At 42.1% G+C, this 23,984-nt stretch overlaps 1 protein-coding gene across 2 annotated transcripts in view; it reads right to left on the bottom strand.

Moving 5' to 3' along the window:
- Nucleotides 1-8,288: 8,288 nt before the first annotated feature.
- BANK1 (B cell scaffold protein with ankyrin repeats 1) overlaps nt 8,289-23,984 on the bottom strand; it is a 284,727-nt gene continuing 269,031 nt past the window's right edge. The window contains exons 15-18 of one of the 2 annotated variants that reach the window (XM_038401089.2): nt 23,591-23,620; nt 22,607-22,665; nt 20,544-20,599; nt 8,289-10,077 (exon numbers count right to left, since the gene is read on the bottom strand). In XM_038401089.2, coding sequence (XP_038257017.1) covers nt 20,549-20,599; nt 22,607-22,665; nt 23,591-23,620 — 140 coding nt within the window. In that variant the 3' untranslated portion in view covers nt 8,289-10,077; nt 20,544-20,548. The remainder of the gene's footprint in view (nt 10,078-20,543; nt 20,600-22,606; nt 22,666-23,590; nt 23,621-23,984) is intronic. The other variant, XM_043513193.1, reaches the window with a different exon arrangement.

The following is a 23,984-nucleotide window of genomic DNA, read 5'->3' as shown; positions in this document are numbered from 1 at the left end:
AGTCAATTGGAAACTCATTGGGCACTACACTGTACACTGTCCCATACTCAGGGTTGACAGTAATTTCTCAATCTAGTCCTGTCTAATCTAATCTAACCCCTGCTTTGATTTTCATGTAATTTAACTTGGTATATTGAAGAAAGTACTAACTGACTTCAAAGATGCCTTGTCAACTCCTTTTTTTTAAAAAATATACTCTTGATTTTATTATTGCTCTCTAGTTTTTGAAATATTATCTTGGAAACCTAAACTAACATGCTCTTTTTTCCTTCTACTCTCTCCTCAAGTTGCAAAAGCAATTTTTTGTTGTCCTGTTTTCAGTGCTGCAGGAGTAAACACAAATTCTTCTTTGCTTAATTCACTTCACTCACCTCAGGGATGTCAGCAGGCTCCTTAGCTAAATTCTGCTGCAAAACAACAGGAAAGGGGGATTGCTTATAAACTGGATTTGGAGAAGTGGAGTCTGTCAGATTGATGACTGTCTGCTTAATTTGCCAAACTTCCCTGATTTCAGTGGAGTTGCACCAAGGGTACCTGTGAGTAAGATAATCCTTGTTAATAAAGTGATTAACTATTTAAAAAATCTAGTACCTGGGTTATTTGCATATACAAATATGACATATTAATGTAACGATGGCCTAGTGCAAGAAAAGTACTTTTATAATCTGACGAGGAATTCAAACTAGTCAGCATCTGGAATTCACTGTTACAGAAGTTATGTGGTCAAATACCAGAGCTGGATTTAAAAGATTATGGAGCATGTTATGATAAAATAGGAGTAATCAAATCTCATGTTTCATGGTATGAGCTGATTAGTGCAAAGATCAGGAAGGATTCCAACTCTTCCACAGCAGGCAAGATATGTTATGGCATTTTTTCACCTTCTTCTGATAAATGCATGTGCACCATGGGTCCCAATGACACCACACATTCACTGAACTGGACTAGCTGTAAGGGAGAACCCAGGGGGGTGTCTCATACTGCAAGCATAGAGATGGCTTTCCATATAGTTGGGAGGCTAACCCTCTGATCCCCAGCCCTTTCCCTTTGAGGTGCAAATCGTTTATACATATTGAGTTTGTCATTTAACTTGACCAAAAGTGGGTAAAGTGCCTCAGTCCATATGCTCTGGCAAAATAAACGTGAGCTTTGCCTGACTGAGAACTACAGTACGGAGGCACCAAAACTGTAAAAGTTTAATTTCAAAGTAGTCGCTACTTGTGGCTTGTAGCTATGACACATTGGAAGTATAGTTTTATTTAAGATTGTATTGGGAGGGCAAAACAAGCTCTGAAGAGCTCATTCACTTACTGCAAGGTTGGCCAACCTGTGGCTCCGGAACTACATGCGGCTCTTCAGAAGTTAATATGCGGCTCTTTGTATAGGCACCGACTCCAGGGCTGGAGCTACAGGCACCAATTTTCCAATGTGTTGGGTGTGTTCACTGCTCAACCCCTTGCTCTGCCCCACTCCACCCCTTCCTGCCCCCTCTCCTGAGCCTGCAGTACCCTCACTTCTTCCCCCTCCCCCCTCAGAGCCTCCTGCACACCACAAAACAGCTGATCGGGAGGTGCATGGAGGAATGGGAAGGCGCTGATTTGCGGGGCTACCAGTGTGGGGGAGGTGCTGGGAGCGGGGGGGGGTAGGGGAGGGGGGAAGCTGACGTGGGGCTGCTGATGTATTACTGTGGCTCTTTGGCAATGTACATTGGTAAATTCTGGCTCCTTCTCAGGCTCAGGTTGGCCACCCCGACTTACTGTATGAAAAATAAAAACATGATGTGCTTCTACTGTGAAATGCTCAACAGTGTGGGCTGTAACTTCTTCATGTTTAGTTCACTCATTTTACATTCTTTTTTATAGGATTTATGATTAGACATGAGTTTGACAGCTAAAATGTATAATACGCAACAAATATAGAACTTGTATTAAGGTCAGCAATCAGAACTGTAATATATGATGCTATTACTGACTTTTGTGGAAAAAATAGTGTGACAAAGGGCAGATGCTATTGTACTGGGTCCCGCGCTTTTACTTAGTGTGGTGGGTCAAGGTGCCACCTCGTGCCCCTATTCTTGGGCATCGAGGGCTCCACTAGTGCCCTAATGGGGGAAGAGTCGGGGAGTGGGGAAGGGACCCAGGTCTGCCCCCTTATTCTGAGTTCATGGGCTTCTTACCCTCTTTCCCCATGGGTAGGGTTTCCCTTGGTCCTCTCTACTGGGGATTCCCTCTACTCTGCTTGGGCAGGGTTTCCCTTTCTCTCGACCTCTAGTTAACCGCAATACTCCTCCAAACTCTAGTCAGTTCTCCTTCCCTCCTCCTATCTGACTGAAGCTGTTTTTTTAATTAGGTCTTGGGCAGTGCCTTAATTGGCTCCAGGTGCTCCAATTACCCTGTAGTAACCTGTCCCTAGTCCACAGGGAATAAGGCTCTGATCATCCTAGGGCTTACACCCACTCACTTCCCTGGAATTTCAATAGGACCATTCTCCTGCTCTGTCTGGGGTTCTCTGCTCGGTGTCCCTGTCAGGTTCCCTAGTTTTGAGCCTTTGACCTCCACACCTCTTCCTCTTATTTCCTTTGTTGTCCCCTGAACTTAGTTGAGTTCTGGGCTCAGTGGATCCTCCCCAAAGGCTGGGGGAATATCCTTTAGCTGTGGGAGGGCTTATGCCTGCCCACTTCCCTGGAATTCAATAGGACCACTCTCCTGCTCTGTCTGGGGTTTTCTGCTTCGTGTCCCCTTCATGTTCTCTCTTTTTGACTCTTTGACCTGCACACCTGCCCTTGTTTTCTTTTTTGTTGTCCCATATGATCACTTGAGTTTCCTGGCTCAGTGGATCCTCCCCAAAGGCTGGGGGAGGGTCCATTGGCCATGGGCTGGCTTATGCCCGCCTATTTCCCTGGAATTTCAATATGACCATTCTCCTGCTGCTCTCTGGCCCTACTGTATCACATTAGATTGAAACAAATCATAGCTAATATACTATATGAATTAAGATGTCCTCACTGTACAGCATACCATTAAGAAAACTTCTAAGTATAAATAACAAAAGTTGTAAGGTTTAACACATTTCTGAGGGCAGAAAGATGTAATATGCCCAAACCTAATTAATTTTAACTTCCATTTGTCACAGCTTTCCCTTCTACCAATCAGGAATAACCAATACATTATCTGACTTTTTTCAAACCGGCAATGAAATAATTTAAACAAAGGCATTTTCACCCCATTCTTTAATGCAGAAAAAAATAATTCTTCCTAAATCAACTGGATTTTGTCTACAAGAGGCAGATCATATCTTTGTTTGGGCTCCTTTTTGTTTGCTAGGGAAGTTAAAGCAAGCATTATATAGGGCGTAGATTATTTGAAATCTACTAAATGGAACAAGGAGAGAACCCTCTGTAGCCCATCAGCCTGTGGCAAGGGGATGGAAGAAATGAGGCTCTCAAATGAGAGAACCCTCCGTAAAATATAAAATCAGGTGATGCAAAGTTGTGTATGTTAGTTGGTGGTGGGGGCCTTGCCTGCTATTGATCCTAAATAGAACTATGGTGCTTATATAGCCTCCGTTACTACCATAGCTGATCGCCTCAATCTGTATTGTATTTATCTTCACAATATCCCTGTGAGGCAAGGCAGTGCTATTCTCCCCATTTTACAGAGTGGAACTGAGGCACAAAGAGGCTAAGTGACTTCTCCAGCATCACACAGGAAATCTGTGGTGGAGCAGGGATCTGGAGAACCCAAGTCTCAAGTCCTAAGCTAGTGCCCTAGCCACCAGTAAGCAATGTGCCAAAATTCAGGTATCCCACACTGGCCCTTGTTTCTCCAAAGCTTTATGGTAAAAGAAATTTTTACCAGGAGTGCCAGAAAAGCTCTTCGCACAGCTGATTTACATCCATATCCCCCCCTTTGTAAATACAAATAAATCATAGGCACTTTTAGTGTCTTTTTTTTCTTCAGAGTTCTCAGACATATTGTTAACTAAAGTCTGGCATGACACTAATGAAATCCACCCTGCTGTTTTAAAATTATACACCATACTTCTAGCTCCTCTCAATCCTCTTAATCAAGACATGGGCATCTCCATAATCCTGTTGTTTATTATGCTATCCACTGTCACCTTGTTTTCTGCTATTTGTTGTGTGCACCTGTTGTCTCTCATATATTTGGACTGTAAACTCTGGAGCAGCTATTTTTGTAGTGTGTGTGCGTGCAGTCTTATTCCCAATTGGGCCCTCTAAATATTTCTACACTACAAACAACAACAACTCCAAAGGATGTAAATATGGAGTGGTGTATCTTGTAAATGGAATTGTTTTACTGTATCTTTTCAGACTACAAAAACAACAAGGAGTCTGGTGGCACCTTAAAGACTAACAGATTTATTTGGGCATAAGCTTTTGTGGGTAAAAAACACCACTTCTTCAGATGCATGGAGTGAAAATTACAGATGCAGGCATTATATAATGTCACATTAAGAGAAGGGAGTTACCTCAGAAATGGAGAACCAGTGTTGACGGGGACAATTCGATCAGGGTGGATGTAGTCCACTCCCAATAATAGATGAGGTGGTGTCAATTCCAGGAGAGGTAAAGCTGCTTTTGTAATGAGCCAGCCACTCCCAGTCCCTATTCAAGGCCAAATTAATGGTGTTAAATTTGCAAATGAATTTTAGTTCTGCTGTTTCTCTTTGAAGTCTGTTTCTGAATTTTTTTTGTTCAAGTATAGCTACTTTTAAATCTGTTATAGAATGTCCAGGAAGAGTGAAGCGTTCTCCTACATACAAATTCAAGCTAGAAGTGCAAAAACTTTACAGAAAGGGTAATTAACCATTTCAACAATTTATCTAGTGATGTGGTGGATTCTCCATCACTTGAAGTCTTTAAAATCAAAATGAGATGTCTTTCTAAAAAGATACGCTATAACTCATCCAGAAGTTATGGGCATGATACAGGAATCACTGGGTAAAATGTTATGGCCTGTGTTAGGCAGGAGGTCAGACTATAGTATCATAATGGACCCTCCAGGCCTTAAAGTCTATATGAATGTATTAACTGAAATACTGTGCTGTCTAAAAATGACACTTGATGTATTTCATCTTTATTTGACCTGATTTTCGTAAGCTTGTATGGTCTGGGTTATAATGGGCCTCTCTCTGCCCTTGTAACTTTTCCATTCTGTACCTGTAATTTTCAAGATGCAAAAAAAAAAACAAAAAAACCCACAAAAAAAGTCTATGGGAGCAATTAATGAGATGCAGATATCTCAGAAGCTGATTCCTGTGTTCAACATCTGATATCAGTTGCACCTTCATACTATTGCAGTGCAAAAGTTTTAAAAATAATGTAAACACTTGGCACAGGCTGGATTTGCATCTTTAAGTGGGATTTATGGAAATACCACACCAATGAAGTGGTCATAATTGGCACTCTATTAGAATCATGATGACACTTCACACATATTTAGCACATTCCCCCTAAGGCTCCCCAAGAGCTCTACACATGTTTGATTAATTTAGTTTGAGGGCTAGGTGCTTTTACTCAGTTGGGAAAACCAAGGAACAGAGAGATTGACTAGTCTTTTGCAGAGCTGGACATGGAGTTGGAATAGGTCTACAGATTCCTTGGCCTGAGCCTGGAACACAAAACCATTGTTCCTTCCCTTAGACCACTTTTCCTTCCCATTAAACTAACGCTGCTTTCCTGATATAGTTCTTGTTTTAGAGTCTCAGTAACTGCAGTCTGCAGGCTAGAAAAGGCAAGATTACCTGCTACCCAAACTATCTGCAGTGGGTGTGTGGAGAAAAAGTTTGCCTCCTTCCTAGCCTATTTCTGGATCTATTCAGTGAAGCTCGATTGAAAAGTAACTTTGAAGTTTGTCAAAATGAGTGTTGCTCACGATATTAAATGGGCGGTCAGTCAGTCTGTGTGACCCACTCATTATTAGTGTCCCTCCCCGAGGACTGTTAGTAAAATTCTCATCATCTGGCTATTATTCCTGTAATGAGAGATTTCCTATTTGAAATCAATCTTCAGCAGCACTGACATTTTATACCCAGGGTCCCAGCCCCACTAATAAAATAAATCTGGCACATTATACACACAGTATAGGGATAATGAATGGAATATGTCCATGTGATTCATGGTTGGTAGAGCCACTTGACAATATAACCTTCCTAACTAGTGAAGATACATTGGCTAGGCCAACTGCCTTCAGGTCTGCTACATGTACTAAATTTATATTAGAATCTGGTCAAATAGTCAACAAATGGATTGAGTTGATTCATTGCTGTTGGACAGCTATAAAGTTGAAAGTCAGAATGATGAAAAGGATATAAAGCTAATCATTGTCAAGATGAAAAAAAGACAACAGGTGAATGAAAAAGTGAGCCTAAAATCTGAACCATTGTTTAATTTGGGAGGTTGAAGTTCATTTAGGTTTGAAACTGAATTTGGCTCCAAGTGAGAGCCAGAACTGGAAAGGGCATGTTTCCCCACAAGATTTCATCACTGTTCAATTGAAACTCTACCCCCAATTCTCCCTCAAATCTGAACATGGAATGTAGCCTGAAGCTAAACCAGATCCACATCCAAACACATAGTCTCTTCTGTTCAGTTCTACAAAAGATGCACCATTGACCAGCATGAAAAAAAAACTAAATAAAAAAAGACAACATGGAAACCAACAGGGAAATAGGAGTTCAATAGCTGCTACTGGACTTCATAGTTTGGACCTCCAGCATTGACACTCTTCACCTTAAAGAACTGAGAGTTATATCAGAAATTGTAGAAGGATTTTTAAATGGAAAAATTCCTGAGCACTTGCAATGCAGTGAAAATGACAGTCTATGCAGATGGTGTGGGAGGCTGATTGGAAGGTCTCATGTGAAGTGTTTGAGAATTTTAGAAATTTTGCAAAGGTGCTACAAGATTTACTGATAAGCAAAGAGCACTGAAAATACCAAATTTATCTTTCCATACACTAAACTGTACTCATTTAAAACTGGATTGAAAAAAAACAATTGAAAAATAACAAAATACTGAAGATAGTAACATCCAGAAAATATGTAATGGTGGAAGCAATTCTGGTTGCATTTTATAGTTACCAATAACCAAAGCTCATCAAATTGGAATGCCATCCTTTGGAGTGGTTTTCTTGCTATAATTGCCTCTTGCTGTTCTTCTGACTTGTGGTGTTACTTTTGCAAAATTTCTAAAATTCTTAAATACTGCACATGGGACTCCTTAGTTGAGCTAATATACATACACGCCCCTCCCCCCTTAGCAATATGGGAATAGCAGGGTGATTGTGACCTCCTGTCACTTGTTGGGGGTTGCAACATCTGTGCTGAGAACCCAAGATCTACATATTCACAAAAAACAACCAATAGTCTGAGCAGACTGAAGGAAACTAGAGAAAATACTCTAATTATTAACACCAGAGAACTGTCATCTGATTTGCACCATCTCAATTTATACTATAAGCCCCTCAGAGCAAACACTATGTCATATAGCACTTACCTAATAATCAATAGCAAATTGATGCTCATTTGTACAAGTCTGGGGCCTGTATTAAGACTGAAGAATTAATGCCTATATTTTTACAAAATTTGGCCAGTCAGACAATGTCAAGCTGTATCTGTGCCCTCATGATATTTGTCATCAAAAGTAACAGCCTCACATAAATCATGGAAGAGACATGCAATAGCAAGTTGAAAAGAAGAAAAACAAAACTGGTGACATATTAAGACATATTATTTTTGAGAGTTTTAGCTGATCATTGTCGAAAATCGTTCTCCGAGAACAAATAGATTCCTCTTGAGCTCAGTGTGCCTATTAAGGCTTAGTCTTTCCCCAGTGCCCTCTTAGGATGTGACTGCGTGCTGTACTCACTCAGCCCCTCATCCAGGTGGTCCACTGTTCAAGTCTGGAGATGGAAAGTCAGCCTTCTGGCTCAGGTCCACTGGAGGTCACCTATTCTGGGGTTCAGGAGAAAAGAAACAGAGGCCCAAACATGCCACAGGCCTCTCTTCCTTCAGGGTGACCCTGGCAATCAACACAGTCTGTCTTAATGTCACCAGGCAAGCAAATGTCATGAGGTAACCAGTGTGTGTGTGTGTGTGTGTGTGTGTGTGTATTAAGAGGGGTAGCAGAGATTAGGAGTAAGAGATTAGGAATAAGAGCAGAACTAGAAACAGGCCGGAATCAAAACTTTCAGTCCAAACTAGAGTTGGTGGAAAAATATTTATTTTTCCTAGTAAAACTAAACATTTCCAGCCCAAACCAATAGTTTTCAGGTTTTGGATTTTAATGAAAATGAGAAATTTGCTACAGAAAGCAGACACTTTTCACAAAAAATTACATTTAGTCAAAAACCCTATTTTCTATGGTGAAATGGTTTCAACAGAAAATTTTCAACCAGCCTAATCACCTTAAAATTATACACAGGTGTGGGAGACAACTTCATGAGAATACCGCGTAAGACTTTGTTGGTGTCAAATCCAGACCTGAACTCTACTTTAAATCTAAGCCATATCCAAACACTGGCTCCTCAGATCATTTTTGTTTGTAACAGTTCGCTTTCTTGTCACAAATAACTCTCATAAATCAGGGCAAATAGCAAGAAAAAGTCCTAGTGACCATGTTCACTCACCTGAATTGTGCCTCAATCTGACCATGGTCAGAGCCTTTTCTTTTTTCTTTTCCATAGACATTGGTATTTTGTTCAGGGAGGAACTTTTATTCAAACATATTCAGGTGCTTGTGCATTAACAAGAATATTCACACTGGAAATGCTTACATTAGATCATCCAGTCAGGGAACACAAACCATATCAGGTGACTAAGTTGCCTAATTACATAGCTGAAAGGGCAGATGGAGAATTCTGAATGTTTGATATGGCCCACTATGAACAGTGCATGAACAATGCACAGGCCTAAATGTGTTGAGGAAAATTATTTGCCAATCAATAATGAATTACCAAAATATTGGTAAAATTCATGATCTAAAAACTTGTTCTCAAATAGAAAATCCAATAACTAAATTGCTGGCACAAACATTTCAATCAGTTCTAGCATTGTGTGAGTGCTACCTACAGGATACAGTACTGGCTAGACTGTAAACTGCATATACATACTTGTACATTTCCCTTGCGTGGATAAGAAGGGTCATTTCTTCAAATCTTGTAAGTTTTCCTGCACAATTGAGGGTGCTCACTTAAATCTCAGAGTTGCTATGTGAATGTAGACCACAATTTGAGTCAAATTCTGCTTGGTTATGCCTATCACTGCATATGTCTTATTGGGGTTGCATGGGTTTAACGGAGGTTAGAGCCTGGCTCTGTGTTTATAGTTTACCTAGCCATGCTATTAAATATACATACACACACAAACAAACACAAACCTGCCTTGTAAACATTATTTTTTGTAATCATGCTTATAGCTGCAGCTAACTCGTGCTGATTTACATCCAAACTTAATTTACAAAGATACAGTTTAATGGCCATTAGAAAGTAGCTCTAATTAGAATACACATTCCTCCGGGCAAAAGAGGCAAGTTTCCCGTATAAACAGACATTACAAATTTGTATAAAAATGTTTTAAACAACAAAAAGGAAAACATACAACTTCTCTGTATTTATAACTTCACCAGTTGTGTGCATGTGAGTCCATTTATATCAAGCATCTTATTTAACTTTTTAGTGGCACTTTTTAGTTGCACTTCTCTAACAGTTTTGTAGCAAAATTGAAATGAGTATAAAATGTGGTACACAAAACAAGGCACAGTTTTTTTCTTAACCTCACATTTAGAGAATCAACTGAAATAAACTGCAAGGAAAGAGTAAAATTTAGCGCTGACTTGACAAGAAATTTTTATTACTGCTTTCTTCAGCAATGCTGGACTTTTGCCAGGATCGCCAGAACCATATGATTCCAAGGTGCAGAAACTGCAGTGATGAGAGCATGGTCATTTTCTTAGCAATATGTGCAGTAGATTGAGCGTAAGTCAAGATGTAGATTGGATACACGTGTGGGATGCTGAACAGAGGCAGCTGATGCAAGACAGAATGAAGAAGTGCACTGCAGGGAATAATAAAAAAATGCATATTATTGAATAAACTTTTAGCAATGGGTGGGTACATGATCAAATGCAACATTTCTTGAAGGTTTAGATAAAGCATCAAGAGCATTAATTCTGCTCTCAGATCCACACCCAGGATTTCAAGTCTGGTCTTTCTACATGCTTAGAACTCAATTTGATAAAGGAGTGAACACCACATGAAAGCTGCAGTGCTGAAGACAGAAGAGAATTTGGCCAGAGAAGCTTACTTTTGAATGTTTATTTGTGTGAGGAGCCTTGCTAATTTGCATTTCATTAATGCATGTATTTTATGATTTACACTCAAATATGTCTTCCTTTCCATGCCCTGGCAAAAATGCAATAGCAGAATGTCAGCGTAAAATTATAGGTTTCAGAGTAGCAGCCGTGTTAGTCTGTATTTGCAAAAAGAAAAGGAGTACTTGTGACACCCTAGAGACTAACGAATTTATTTGAGCATAAGCTTTCATGAGCTACGAAAGCTTATGCTCAAATAAATTTGTTAGCCTCTAAGGTGCCACAAGTACTCCTCTTTTTGCGGATGCAGACTAACATGGCTGCTACTCTGTATTTGAATTTGTAAACTTTCAGGTCATGCTGAGCCCTATGTAACAGCCACTTTGAGTTTACCAGCTTCTGGAGCTCCAGTCTGAGCCTTTAGGGGGCCCTTCCAAAAGGGACTACAAGTAAAATAGCTGCCCCAGTCCTCTGACCTCATTGCCGGCATGCTTGGAGTCAGGGGTAGGGACAGATGGTTCTAGAAACTCCTGCTGAGGCTGATAGGGAGGCGTCTGCCTGGGGCAATCTGTACAAGCAGTCCAAGGGATTAAAGACAAGCAGCTTAACAGCTCCCAATAAGGGAACAGCCTGATAGACACAGGGAGAGCATGTCGTTTCAGTTTTGAGTTTGGAAACTGGAGGAGAGACAGTGCAGCTCATGGAGTCCCTGCTAAACTCCTACTTCCCTTGAAGTGAGTTTCACGCTGCTCTGAGACTCTAGCTGCATAAACCAGGCAGTTTCGACACTGCAGCAGTCCACATCCAGAGGGAGAGATCTGATCCAGCACTGGCTACTGAGAGCCAGGTGAAACCCTAGGAGGCTTCCAGACCCAGGAACCAGTGATCCCAGCTGGAGTCTGGAGAGGACCCTGCCCTACCCAGGGGTGAAGAAAAAGCAAGGTGACTTTTATTTAAGCCAGCCAATGCCACAGTGCTGCGACACTCCATCTCAGGACATTGAACCTCAGCTGTACCATCTGCCTCAGAGAGGTGCCAGGGAGGAACTGGGGTTTGCAAGTGTTGGGAGGAAGGGAATTCCTTTATTTTTAATATTCATTAATAATTAATGAACCTTAACCCTTCCATTCTCCAGATCCTATTTTCCCATTGCCAGTACAGTCCCCCTTTGTTATGCTGTTATTTCCGGTGTGTCATTCCTTTGCAGAGATTTTTTTTATTTACCTTATTGTTCCTTGCTTAATGGGCTTTACACACCTTGCAAGCTATCAGTATTTTAACTGATTTTCGCAAGGGGTCAGCAGGCCTGGGTCTATGGCAAAGTGAAGTGTCACTTCGAGTGGAGGCACCAGATGCCAGAAAAGAACTCAGATCCCAAACCACATGAGGACAGGGCAGAAAATGCTCCAACACTGGTGATCGCAAGCACCACAGAGAGAAAAGAGAGGAGTCTTAAGCCACACGTCAAGGATGGGGCTATAACTGTCTGTATTAGGGAGTCTGGCGAAGGAGCTTAATAAGTGTGTTGGAGGATGGGGAGGGAATCTTTAACTAACCTAAAAGCGGACTACTGTCCAGAGATGCTGTAAGGAACAATAAATCCTGAAGCCTTATTTTCCTTTCATATCAGCATAAATCAGGACTGGAATCAGTGGTTTAGAACTGATATAAGTGAGAGGAGAAGGAGTCCCAAGAGAATGAGGCCAATAGTATCTATTCTAGGAGAGAACTTTTTGCTCAGGATTTTTCTGTAATTTGTTTTAACGTCACAGATTTAGGCTAGAAATGGACGTACTGTGACCAAATGCACCCTTTATACCATTGTAATAATACTTGTACAAAATATGCCTTGTAAGGTATCATTTGAAAACTAAACTTGCTGGTCAATAGTATCATGATAAAATGTGGGTAGCAACGTTATATGTAGGGCCCTACCAAATTCACCATTTTGGTCAATTTCACGGTCATAGGATTTTAAATGTCATAAATTTCATGATTTCAGATATGTAAATCTGAAATTTCACGGTGTTGTAATTGTAGGGGTCCTGACCCTAAAAGGAGTTGTGTGTGTGCGGGAGTGTCTCAAGGTTTTTCTAGGGGTGGTTGCAGTACTGCTATCCTTTCTTCTGTGCTGCTGCTGGCGACGGCACTGCCTTCAGAGCTGGGCAGCTGGAGAGCGGCGGCTGCTGGCTGGGAGCCCAGCTCTGAAGGCAGAGCCATTGCCAGCAGCAGCGCAGAAGGAAGGATGGCATTGTATGGTATTGCCACCCTTACTTCTGTGCAGCTGCCTGCAGAGCTGTGCCCTCCATCAGCAGCTGTTGCTCTTCAGCCACCCAGCTGGGAAGGTAGCAATGCAGAAGCAAGCATGGCATGGTATGGTATTGCCACCCTTACTTCTGCGTTGCTGCTGGCAGGGCGATGCCTTCAGAGCTGGGCACCCAGCCAACAGCCACTGCTCTCTGGCCAGCCAGCTCTGAAAGCAGTGCAGAAACAAGGGTAGCAATACCACGACACCCTTAAAATAACCTTGTGACCCCCCTGCAACTCCCTTTTGGGTCAGGACCCCCAATTTGAGAAAGGCTGGTCTCCCGTGTGAAATCTGTATAGTGTAGGGTAAAAGCACACAAGATTTCACAGGGGGAGACTAGATTTCATGGTCCATGATGCGTTTTTCATGGCTGTTAATTTGGTAGGGCCTAATTATATGTACATTTTTTAACAGAAGCTGAAATTATCACTGAAATGTGTTTACCAGACAAGCCATGGAAGGGGGTCAACCTGTTCCTCGAAGACAGAAGATAAGCTGATACCTCTAGTCAGGTGTCAAAGTTGATGGGCAATCACCGCTCAAGTGGCCATTCTTTGTCAGCGAAGGGGGGGGGCAGGAACAGATCGATTTGCATTGCAAGAAACAACAACATGGAACCTCTTTCACTGCGAGACTTCATGCCTCCATCCTTGAAGGCATGTTGGAAGGTACTTTATCTGTGGGTAACTCTCAGGAAAATGCATTTCAAAGGTTGACTGGACTATAAAAGTCAAGGGCAAAACTCCTCTCTTTCATCCAAGAAGACAAAGAAACCAGCCTTTGGACTTTGTGAGAGATACTGACTTGTAAATTTGATCAGAAATGATGATGGGAGCCTGTGGTAAGGATTTTTACCTTGAACCAAGTCTAGTATCTTAAGTCTTAGCTACTATCTTTATTTCTCTTGTAACCAGTTCTGACTTTCATACCTTATACTTGTATTCACTTAAAATCTCTCTTTGTTGATAAACTTGTTTTATTCTTTAATAAAAACTAATCCAATGTTGTGTTTAAACTGAATCGTTTGGTAATGCAAATTAAAGTAGCAAGCAGTCATACACTGACCCATTTATAGGGGCAATGGACCTCTAATATCTGAACTGTCCAGGAGAGGACTGGACAGTGGAGAACACACCTTTTTATGGAAAATCCTGGACTGAGAATTTGGTGGGGCCACCCAGGCAGTAGTAACCACTGCTGGAAACCAGACTGTGGTTGGTGTGTTGTTGACAGGCTGCTGGGGTCAGAGTGGCTGGACCAGGACTGCAGTTATACACAGACACTCAGGGTGTGACCTGCATGCTGTTAGGCTGTTTGTGAGAGGCCCAGGTTGGGAGTTACAACAACAAGGCATTGTGAGGCACCCAAGTTGCAGGCCAGGTGGTGAAATAACCCTGACTGGTCTGGATTGCACCCCACAATGTGATATCTACGGAGGGGACGGTGTTTAAATTTGTTTCTGTCACTGCTTTTTACAGCTGAATGGTTTAACCTTGGCCCTTTCACTTTGCACAAACCTGTTAAATGCCAATGTTTTATCAGCTTGTGACAAAGTTCCTCCTCTGCCTTGCTGGGTCCTGCGCTTTTTGGCAGATTTGCTCACCTCAGAGGTTCACAGGAGCCATCAGTTTGGCCGCTTCTGCTAGAGGCTCAAACCTGCCATTCACTCAGCTAACCTCATCACTGGCCAGCATAGGGGAAATAGAGAACAATCCCACCTAGTGGGTCAGGGACAGGCCAGATTCCTTTCCAAATTAGACCTTCCCTTCTGGTGTTGCTCACAGACCAGGTCAACTCCTCCTGTGTCCGATCAGGAGTTGGGGGGAGCTGTTACCAGCAGGCGGGGGGGCGGGAAGGAGGAAAACCTTTTATGGTGATAATCAAGGTGGGCCATTTCCAGCAGTTAACAAGCAGACTTTCTTGTTAACTGCTGGAAATGGCCCACCTTGATTATCCCCCCCCCCCTCCTGCTGGTAATAGCTCATCTTAAGTGATCACTCTCCTTACAGTGTGTATGATAAAACCCATTGTTTCATGTTCTCTGTGTGTGTGTATATAAATCTCCCCACTGTATTTTCCACCAAATGCATCGATGAAGTGAGCTGTAGCTCACGAAAGCTTATGCTCAAATAAATTTGTTAGTCTCTAAGGTGCCACAAGTCCTCCTTTTCTTTTTGCGAATACAGACTAACATGGCTGCTACTCTGAAACCTGTTGTTCATTAGTTGTCCCCCGTAATTATTTGGCTTTCCAGGTCCTGTGGACCCCCCTTTTAGGCTGGGGGGATCCTTTAGCAGTGGATCCCAATACAACCAGACTCCTGTAGGGGCTTCGTCCACCCACTTCCCAGATCCCAATAGGACCAGACTCCTGTACCGCACTGGTCTGGGTCTCTATAAAGTTATATAGTTAGCTATAAAGCTATAAAGTCTGAGTGAATGTAATACTGATTCCGCAGGCCAAGCTCTGCACTCAGAGCGAACACTTGTGGATTCCATTGACCTGCCCAAGAGCTGGGGACAAAGGGAGGTAGCATATTCAGCACCCATCTTTAAAGTCTCATCTGGCTGGGAACTGCATGAAAGAGCATGAATGTCTTCAGAAGTCTCTTGGTGCAATGATGGTGCGTGGAAGTGAAGGCACTGATCTGGGTAAGAAAGACTGACACTGAAATGAAGCCAGCTGGATGGAGACAGGCTCAGTAATGCACAATAAACTGAAGTGGCCAGACAATACTGAGGGCTCATCTAATCCCAAAAGACACACAAACACTCTGTTTGATTATAGAAGCAACAATAAAACAGGATAAAGTGCAGCTAAAAGCAATAGCTGCAGTGAGTCAAAAAAAGGTCATATTTTAAACTATACTATTGATGAAGCACAGAGCCAAGTTTTAGAAATGTGGGCTCAAAAAGCCTAAACAAAGGGAATAAATGGCACTGTTATAGACATTGGCTCATATTGTACATGCTCCTCCTGAGCAAAATGGTATGGAAAGGAACGAACTAATATAAAAACTTTGGTGCTTTGCTGTGTTCATTGAGGAAGTGCTTTCTTTCCTCTGAGGTGTGGCGCTGGCAGGTGTACAAAGGCAGAAGTGCTGCAAATATAAGCAGAGGGCAAGAGGCCACAGAACAATAATTGTCCAAGCCTATGGATCTCAGTCATTAGCACAAAAAAAAAAATCCTTGTATCATCGGTCTCCCGGCACACCAGCAATGGCAGCACAATACATTGTCTAGCCATTTCATGGCTACAGTCTGTGATCTTTCTAAGCGGGTTCACAGAGCAAGGAGCAGAAGTAAATATTGCTTCAACCAACATTAACTGTTAGCAACCTTAGCCCTGTAAGATATGTAGATTCTTCCTGGCAAACCAGTTCTCCAACCTCGCTCCCCACGTACACACTGGAAATGAGTGAAAAGAATGTGACAGAATAACGATTACCTCTATCTTCTTGCCCCAGAAAGTACTGATGTTTTAACCATCCCCTTATTATCAGGAAAGAGGGAGCAGTGACACCACCATGAAGGAGAAGAGATTAGAATGTGATCGAAACCTAGTTTTATGAGGAAGATCTATTTTCTTGTAATGTCTCTTTTCCATCTCTCTTCCATATGTTGAATGTCTCCCCTATTGTTTGTTTATCCATATGGTGGTGTCCCTCCCACCTCCCATGTTACTTCCCTGCCATATGTGCTGTAGCAGCAGCAGTGGCAGAGTGTCCGTGAAACTGACTGACAGTCCAATCTTGGAAGAGCCTGAATATTGCACTTCAGAGAGCAGGAAATCAATCAGGTTCACTGACACTAACGGGAAACAAAACAGGAAGACATTCAATCCACCCTCCTTCATTTAAGCGAAGGACAGCAAGTTTCAGAGCGCTTCATATTAAGATTACTTTTAAAGTGTTGAAAATAGGTTATGCCACCCATTACCATACAGTGGTACTTATATAGTATAGTGCAGTGTTCCCCCTTGCTTAGTGCAGTAACTCACATAGCACAGCATTTAATTTAATATGGAGATATACCTATCTCATAGAACTGGAAGGGACCCTGAAAGGTCATTGAGTCCAGTCCCCTGCCTTCACAGCAGGACCAAGTACTGTCCCCTATTTTTGCACCAGATCTCACAGAACTCACAACCCTGGGTTTAGCAGGCCAATGCTCAAACCACGGAGCTATCCCTCTCCCTTCCAAGACAAGGTAATTGTTGGCTAAAGTTGAGCTTTATAATGGTGACTACAATAGCCTATTTCGGAAGTCAGATGCAATATTAGTTTTAGTTAAAGGGGTATATTATCTCCTCCTCATTATAACACAATTCTGCAATTAATGTATCATTATATTATATATCAGTAAATATAGTAAAAACTTTTCACTTCTATAACTTAAACATTTTAAAGTGAAGTCTGACCGTCCTTGTCAGGTAGGTATTATTAGCTGATTTTGCAGATGGGAGACTGAGGCACAAGAAGCTCCAGTTTTCAGAGCTTCTGAGTACACTCAGCTCCCGCTGACATCAACAGGAGCTGCTGGTGCTCAGCATGCATGAAATCAGGCCATAGGTAACTTGTTGAAGGAGGACTGTGGCAGTTTCAGGAACAGCATGCAAATCTTCTGACTCTCAGCTCTGTGCTTTCATGATATAATCATTCTTCTCAGTGTAAGGCTGCGTAACTTGTTCAGATGGACTGGGTTCTTTAGTGGGCTGGCAACAGGATGTAGCAACTTTCATTTCTAGGTAATTGGTTCAAATTCACCTCAGGGCCAGAATGAAGGAAAAGTAATGGATAAATTCTGTGAAATTAATTGGTGGTCTCAGTGGATCACGTCTGGCACTCTTGTTGGCAATCTCAGAAGAGAGGCTAAGGACTGCACTGACAGGAAGACTATGAATGCAGTAATATTCTGTTTATCTCTATGTCTTCTAAGCAATCAATCCTAATGATTCATCATTTCACAATGTTTAAAATAGTTTTAAAAGCAATATAGGGAACAGAAAAAAAAATGCAGGTAGCAACTGGTGATTAAAACAGACTCCTTGAGGTACAATATGCAATAGGATAGAGTATCAATGAACTGCTAGAGAGAGCAATTAATATTTCAACAGGATATAATGAGATGCCCAAAGTAGGAAGGTCACATTCATTAACAAAGCCCATCAGCAAACTCTGCTGCTATTGAAAATGGGTGTAGTAAATACACATAATCCTCTCATCATTTAAATTACAGATTACTGAATGGCTATAGCTGATAGGTAATTAGTGCTTCTCTGAAAACAGCCTCCTTACATTAATACCTTTGTAAGTTTTACCTCAGTGATTTCTTTATTAACCAGTTGTGGTGTTGGAAATAAACAGCATGCAAACAGAATATAGTGTAAAAAGAAACAGCAAACAACCTCAGTGGTTAACTTTGCAGTGACAGCTCCAAATTCTCTGGTGAAGGGACATCCCTTTGAAAATAATGGGGCCATTCTCTTGTACCCCTGTTCCAGGATAAGCTCTACTTCTGAGCTCTCTCTCAGTCTCTTCAAGGGTAGCCTTCCAAGTGCCAGACCCAGTGCCAACACTTCTCAGAGTGGAATCCTGTGATTCATCCCACTTATAGAGTGGGTTTCTAGGTTACAAAACCCCTGTTTAGCAACCATGTTTCCCCAACAGATCCAACTATATTTAGCCCCTCCTACAGGCTTCCATTCAGGAACCTGTGATTAGATGAAAAGGCAGTGACCCTGATAAGTTTTTTCAAAACGAAGTATGTATTCATGCATAGGACTAAAGCAATCAGAGAGGCAAGGGTTAGAACAACAGAAGATCTACACACATGGCATCTTATCTAAGCATAGCATTTCCTTCAAGCCTTAGTTAGGTCCAATTTAGCCCTTACGCCCACTCTCCTTGAGACTGGGTTACAACCTTTTTTGCAGACCTGCCTCTGCCTTCAGTTTCACAGTCAGTGCTTTTAACAATTTCCAAATTCTTTCTTCAGATTTTCTCTCCGCAGGGCCATGGTTCTGCCATAAACTAAGGGTGGTTGTGCTCCCAAAAGAGCAACATCCTTTGACACCCATATTTTTGTCAAGTATCAAGGATTTACAACCACTGTCTGCCTTTGTGCAGATGTGTAAACCACCCAAGACTGAGTTAACTCTTTACTATCATACTAATACATGGATACAATCAAATAGAAGAGGTACACAGCATATCAACAACAACATTTCAGATATCTCTCATCTCTTCACACTTCCTACTACACATTTGTATATTTTGCTGTTAGTGAGTGACTTTCACTTGGGTCACTCCTTGGGTTCTGGCAACTTCTGATGACAAGACAGGCTGTGAGCACCTAAATTAGGATACAGAGGTGCAAGCAACCTGAACCCGCCCTGTTCTGCCAAGAGGCTGGAAGTGCAGGTGTAACCCATAAGTGTGCAATGCTAGCCAGAGAAGGGGCGAGTCCAGAACACCTAGAAAATGCTTGATTGAGTGCATTCCTTGGACAGCTTTCATCTCTTACGGTGTCCCAGATAGATTCTAAAGCTGTCCCACTTACGTGAAAATAAGTTGCAGCATTGATTTAGTTCTGCCATAGAAGTAAGGTACCTGTGGTCCTACAGGATATATCTGTAAAATTATTTAGTCCCTAGCACATAGGGAGCCAGGATGAACTAAGTGGCTAGCTTTGATGTCAGTGGTGGTCCTTGGTGAGGCATTTTAGGTTCATACTAGGATACTAACTTTCCTTCATTCCATTACATACGTTCACTAATAAAGGGCACATTTGAAAGTGCCCTTCAGTGCTGTATTGTGGCTGAGAGGCTGGTTAATGAAGTACTACTGCTGCTTTGAAATCCCCTTACTGAAAGGTGCACTTTGCAATAAGGGGACCCAGAGCCTCTGCTGCATAAGAATCCCTCATCTTGTAGTGCTAAGCTTGTCTCTTTCACCAACAGAAGTTGGTCCAATAAAAGATATTACCTCACCACCCTTGTCTCTCATACATAAATTATCAGCTGTGAATTATACACAGAATTGGGCAAAGGTACATTGATTTTCTTAATTTATTCAGGGTAGCAGTATCCCTGGTTTCCCAGTGAGAGAGCCTTCACTGTTTGTCACTAATTTCTGGTGAATACCCTTTCCCATGTCTCAAGGCCTCTGGATATTGCTTTGCAGGTCATACAGTTCGCAAGCCTACTACAAAAATGTAAACCCTTTCAGGCAACCTAGAGAAATCTCCAAAGATTCTAGAAATGAACAAAAATATATCAGTCGTTCAGTCTAGGTAGCTCACACTTGCCATTGCAAAAACCAAACACAATCCTCTTTTGGGGATACTGTTCACCTAATGCTGATCTCGCACCTCTCTTATCCCTTCATTCTCCATTCACGTCAGTGGAGTCACTACTGATTTACACAGATGTGAGCAAGATCAGAAATAGACCTCATATTTAGATAATGATGTTTTTTAGTTACATGCAGCACAGGTTTTATTCAATACCTTTAGGGCAGTATATGTATAGTATGATAGTATAGATATGTTCCGTATATCAGACTACATATTTCCGTAAAGCCTCTAATTTTTGCTCGTGTAATTAGTTGGCACCCACTTTTTAATTGCATACACAAGCCAGACATGTTTCTGACTCAGTACAAATCTGCCACTGTACTACTGAGGGCACACTTAAATCTGACTAAAAATCAGGGCCCTAACGTATAATACATAACACTACATACTATAGCACTATGTGCATTTCTGTTTATTGCAGTAGGGATACCAGGATTATGGCTGAGATGTCACTTCTATTCCATGGTTAAGAGCATGCATCACCAATATGAAGCACTTTATTAGGAATTGTTTTATATAAAAATAAATAATTTATATATGCTCTTACCTTCATTAATTATCTTTAGGCATCTGTTCCTTTTCTGGTGGGCTTCGAGTTGGGGACTAAAAAGATGCATACAATTTATAAACAGCCATGAACGCTACATGAGCAGTTAGGACAATATAGAATGTTGAAAAATGTAGTGAGGTCACAAAGTCTATAGTTAGAGTGAGTTATTGTTTTGACACAAAGTGATATGTTAATTTTTAAAATTCTCCTTTAAATTCTCCAATATCCCTTCTATATTTCTGGCAGCCACTTAAGTAATGTTTTCCTTCCAAGGTGTTAAATACGGAAAATGCTATGGGGAAAACTGTGAAACTTCTATAAAAATAGGTCATTTTTGTTGGAGAATGGGCTAGGGGTCTGACCCTTGCCTCTGACTATACAAGAGTCCCCTCCTGTTTGTTTGGGTACATGCAGCTGCAAGGATGGAGTGGCTTCTGAGGGAGATTGAGAGGTTGGGGAGTATTGTAAAGACACTGGGCCTCTCTGAGAACATCCCAGCCATGGTCTTTAACATCTTGGTTCTTGGTCATTCCATGGAGTTTAAGGAGGGGTGAAAGTAACTTAAAGGATTTACCGGTATGCCGGAGTCCTGAGCAGGGGGTGGGGCCTGTCATAAATATAAAGGGAAGGGTAAATACCTTTAAAATCCCTCCTGGCCAGAGGAAAAACCCTTTCACCTGTAAAGGGTTAAGAAGCTAGGATAACCTCGCTGGTACCTGACCAAAATGACCAATGAGGAGACAAGAGACTTTCAAAAGCTGGAGGGTGGGAGAAACAAAGGCTCTCTCTGTCTGTGTGATGCTTTTGCTGGGGACAGAACAGGAATGGAGTCTTAGAACTTAGTAAGTAATCTAGCTAGATATGCGTTAGATTCTGTTTTCTTTAAATGACTGAGAAAATAAGCTGTGCTGAATGGAATGTAGATTCCTGTTTGTGTGTCTTTTTGTAACTTAAGGTTTTGCCTAGAGGGATTCTCTATGTTTTGAATCTAATTATCCTGTAAGGTATTTACCATCTTGATTTTACAGAGGTGATTCTTTTACTTTTTCTTCTTTTAAGAACCTGATTGCTTTTTCATTGCTCTTAAGATCCAAGGGTTTGGGTCTGTGTTCACCTATGCAAATTGGTGAGGGTTTTTATCAAGCCTTCCCCAGGCAGGGAGGTGCAAGGTTTTGGTGAGGATTTTGGGGAAAAAGACGTTTCCAAACAACTCTTTCCCGGTTATATATCTGTTAGACACTTGGTGGTGGCAGCAATAAAGTCCGAGGGAAAAAGGAAAATAGTTTGTACCTTAGAGAAGTTTTAACCTAAGCTTGTAAAAGTAAGCTTAGGAGGTTTTCATGCAGGTCCCCACATCTGTACCCTAGAGTTCAGAGTGGGGAAGGAACCTTGACAGGGCCTCAACCAGAAGAGGTGGGGCCTTTAAAGACCTGGGCCCTTTAAATCAAGATTTAAAGGCCCAGGGGCTCCAGCTGGGCCCTTTACATCACCCCTGGAGCTATCAGCTGCAGAGCCCCAGGGGTCAGGGTGATTTAAAGGGCCCGGGGCTCCGGCCGCTGCTACTATAGTGGAGCTCTGGGCCCTTTAAATCACCGACGGAGCCCCAGGGGCTCCTGGCTGCTGCCTCTACCCCAGGGCTCGGGTGGACATTTACAGGGCCTGGGGTGCCACTGCCACAGCAGTGGCCGGGAGCCCCTGGCCCTTTAAATCACTGCCAGAGCCCTGCCACCGCTACCCCGGGGCTCTGGTAGCGGGGCTGGGGTGGCGATTTAAAGGACCCAGGGCTTTGGCCGCTGTGGGGAGCCCCGGGCCTCTTAAATCACTGCCAGAGTCCTGTTGCCACTACCCCAGGGCTCCGGCAGTGGGGCTCAGGCAGCAATTTAAAGGGCCTGGGTCTCCCCACAGTGGCCGGAGCTCCAGGCTCTTTAAATCACCACCAGAGCCCTGCTGCCGCTACCCCAATATGGTTAAGAAGTCTATGTTTGAAAAGTGGTATCTCCATATTTCACTTGCAAATGAATTCAAACAAATGTGGGAGCTATGAAAATATCTATACGTACCAGTTTGTTAAATGATGTGGCGTACATCATGTCTCTAAAATGAAGGCTTTCCCCACAAACTAAAGAAAGAGAAGATATGTTACTGTAATTTTTGTTTCAAGTCATGAATTAACATCTGTTGGGTGGACAGAGATGTAACCTTTTAATGTCCCAGCCTTACACTCATTATTTTGACAATTAAGTCAGTGGGAATTGTGTAAGAACTCAAGGATTAGGCCCTCAATAGTTAAAATCTGTTTCAAAAGGATCTGGGATCCCTTCCGTTCTTCCCAGTTTCTCCTTTTATGTCTCTGCCTTGTCATTCCCACCCAAGAAGGGTTGATGAAGTTCTGTCTTATGCCCATTTTGAATGCCAGCTAGAGAGACACTTTGGAGAGATGTAAGACACTGTAGCAGGATTGACAGATGTTAAGACTTGAAGGGAACATTCTGATTATCTAGTCTAACCTTCTAATGCACACAATAGAATTTCTCCTAGAATGGCAGGGCTCTCCTGTTGACCTTGAAGGTCAGGTGGCAGGTGTGGTTCATTAAGAGAGAGAGTGGCTCTCAGGAGAGAGGAAACTAGAGAGAACTAGGATACAGGAGGTCTTGGAGGGAAACACTAGGAGACAACCAAGCTCAGAGAGAAAGCTTAGTTTGAGGTTTATATCAAGTAACCGTTTGTGAACTACCAATAAAACCAAACCGTAGGAAGGGAGTGATTCTGAATAATAACTCAGGGTCTGTGTGCTCTGTTGCGAAAGCTGATAGGGATTCAACCATTTCACAGGCGCAGTGCTCCAAGTTCCTGGCAGTGTGGGGACTTTCAGACTGAAATCCTCTAGGTTACTACTACACCATTCAGCTAACCAAAATGCATTATTTCAATCTAAGGAACCGCTATATAACTTGGAATTTCTGTGCAGTAGTTTTTGCCAGAGGGGCACTCTGAAAACTACCTATGCTAAGGTGAACTTTTAAGATTAAGCTAGTATCACTTACTATTTGGATGATGTTCAATGGTGATTTTGTCTGTCAGGAAGAAAAAAGATCGTTAGAATGCATTATTTGTTTTACTGTCTTTCTGGCATTAGAGCAAGTGTGTGTGTGTGTGTGTGTGTGAGTGTGTGTATTTTCCCTCTTTGGATTGGATTGGATAACTATATAGGTGTGTAAATAGAGAGACACAGTTTCGCTTGTACACACCCACACCCACTCCCTATAGGTATAGCTATATATGAAGGGCAGATTTTTTTTTTTTTTTTTAGCAGTTTACTATTCTGTATTTGTCATAACCATACAGCTAAGGATAGCCTAGAATTCCTCCTTACCTGAAAGGGGTTAAGAAGCTCAAATAACTGGGTTGGCACCTGACCAAAAGGACCAGTGGGGAAAG

This window comes from Dermochelys coriacea, chromosome 4 (assembly GCF_009764565.3).
Source record: "Dermochelys coriacea isolate rDerCor1 chromosome 4, rDerCor1.pri.v4, whole genome shotgun sequence".
Classification (NCBI taxonomy): Eukaryota; Metazoa; Chordata; order Testudines; family Dermochelyidae; genus Dermochelys; species Dermochelys coriacea.
This window is presented reverse-complemented; position numbering and strand designations above follow the sequence as displayed.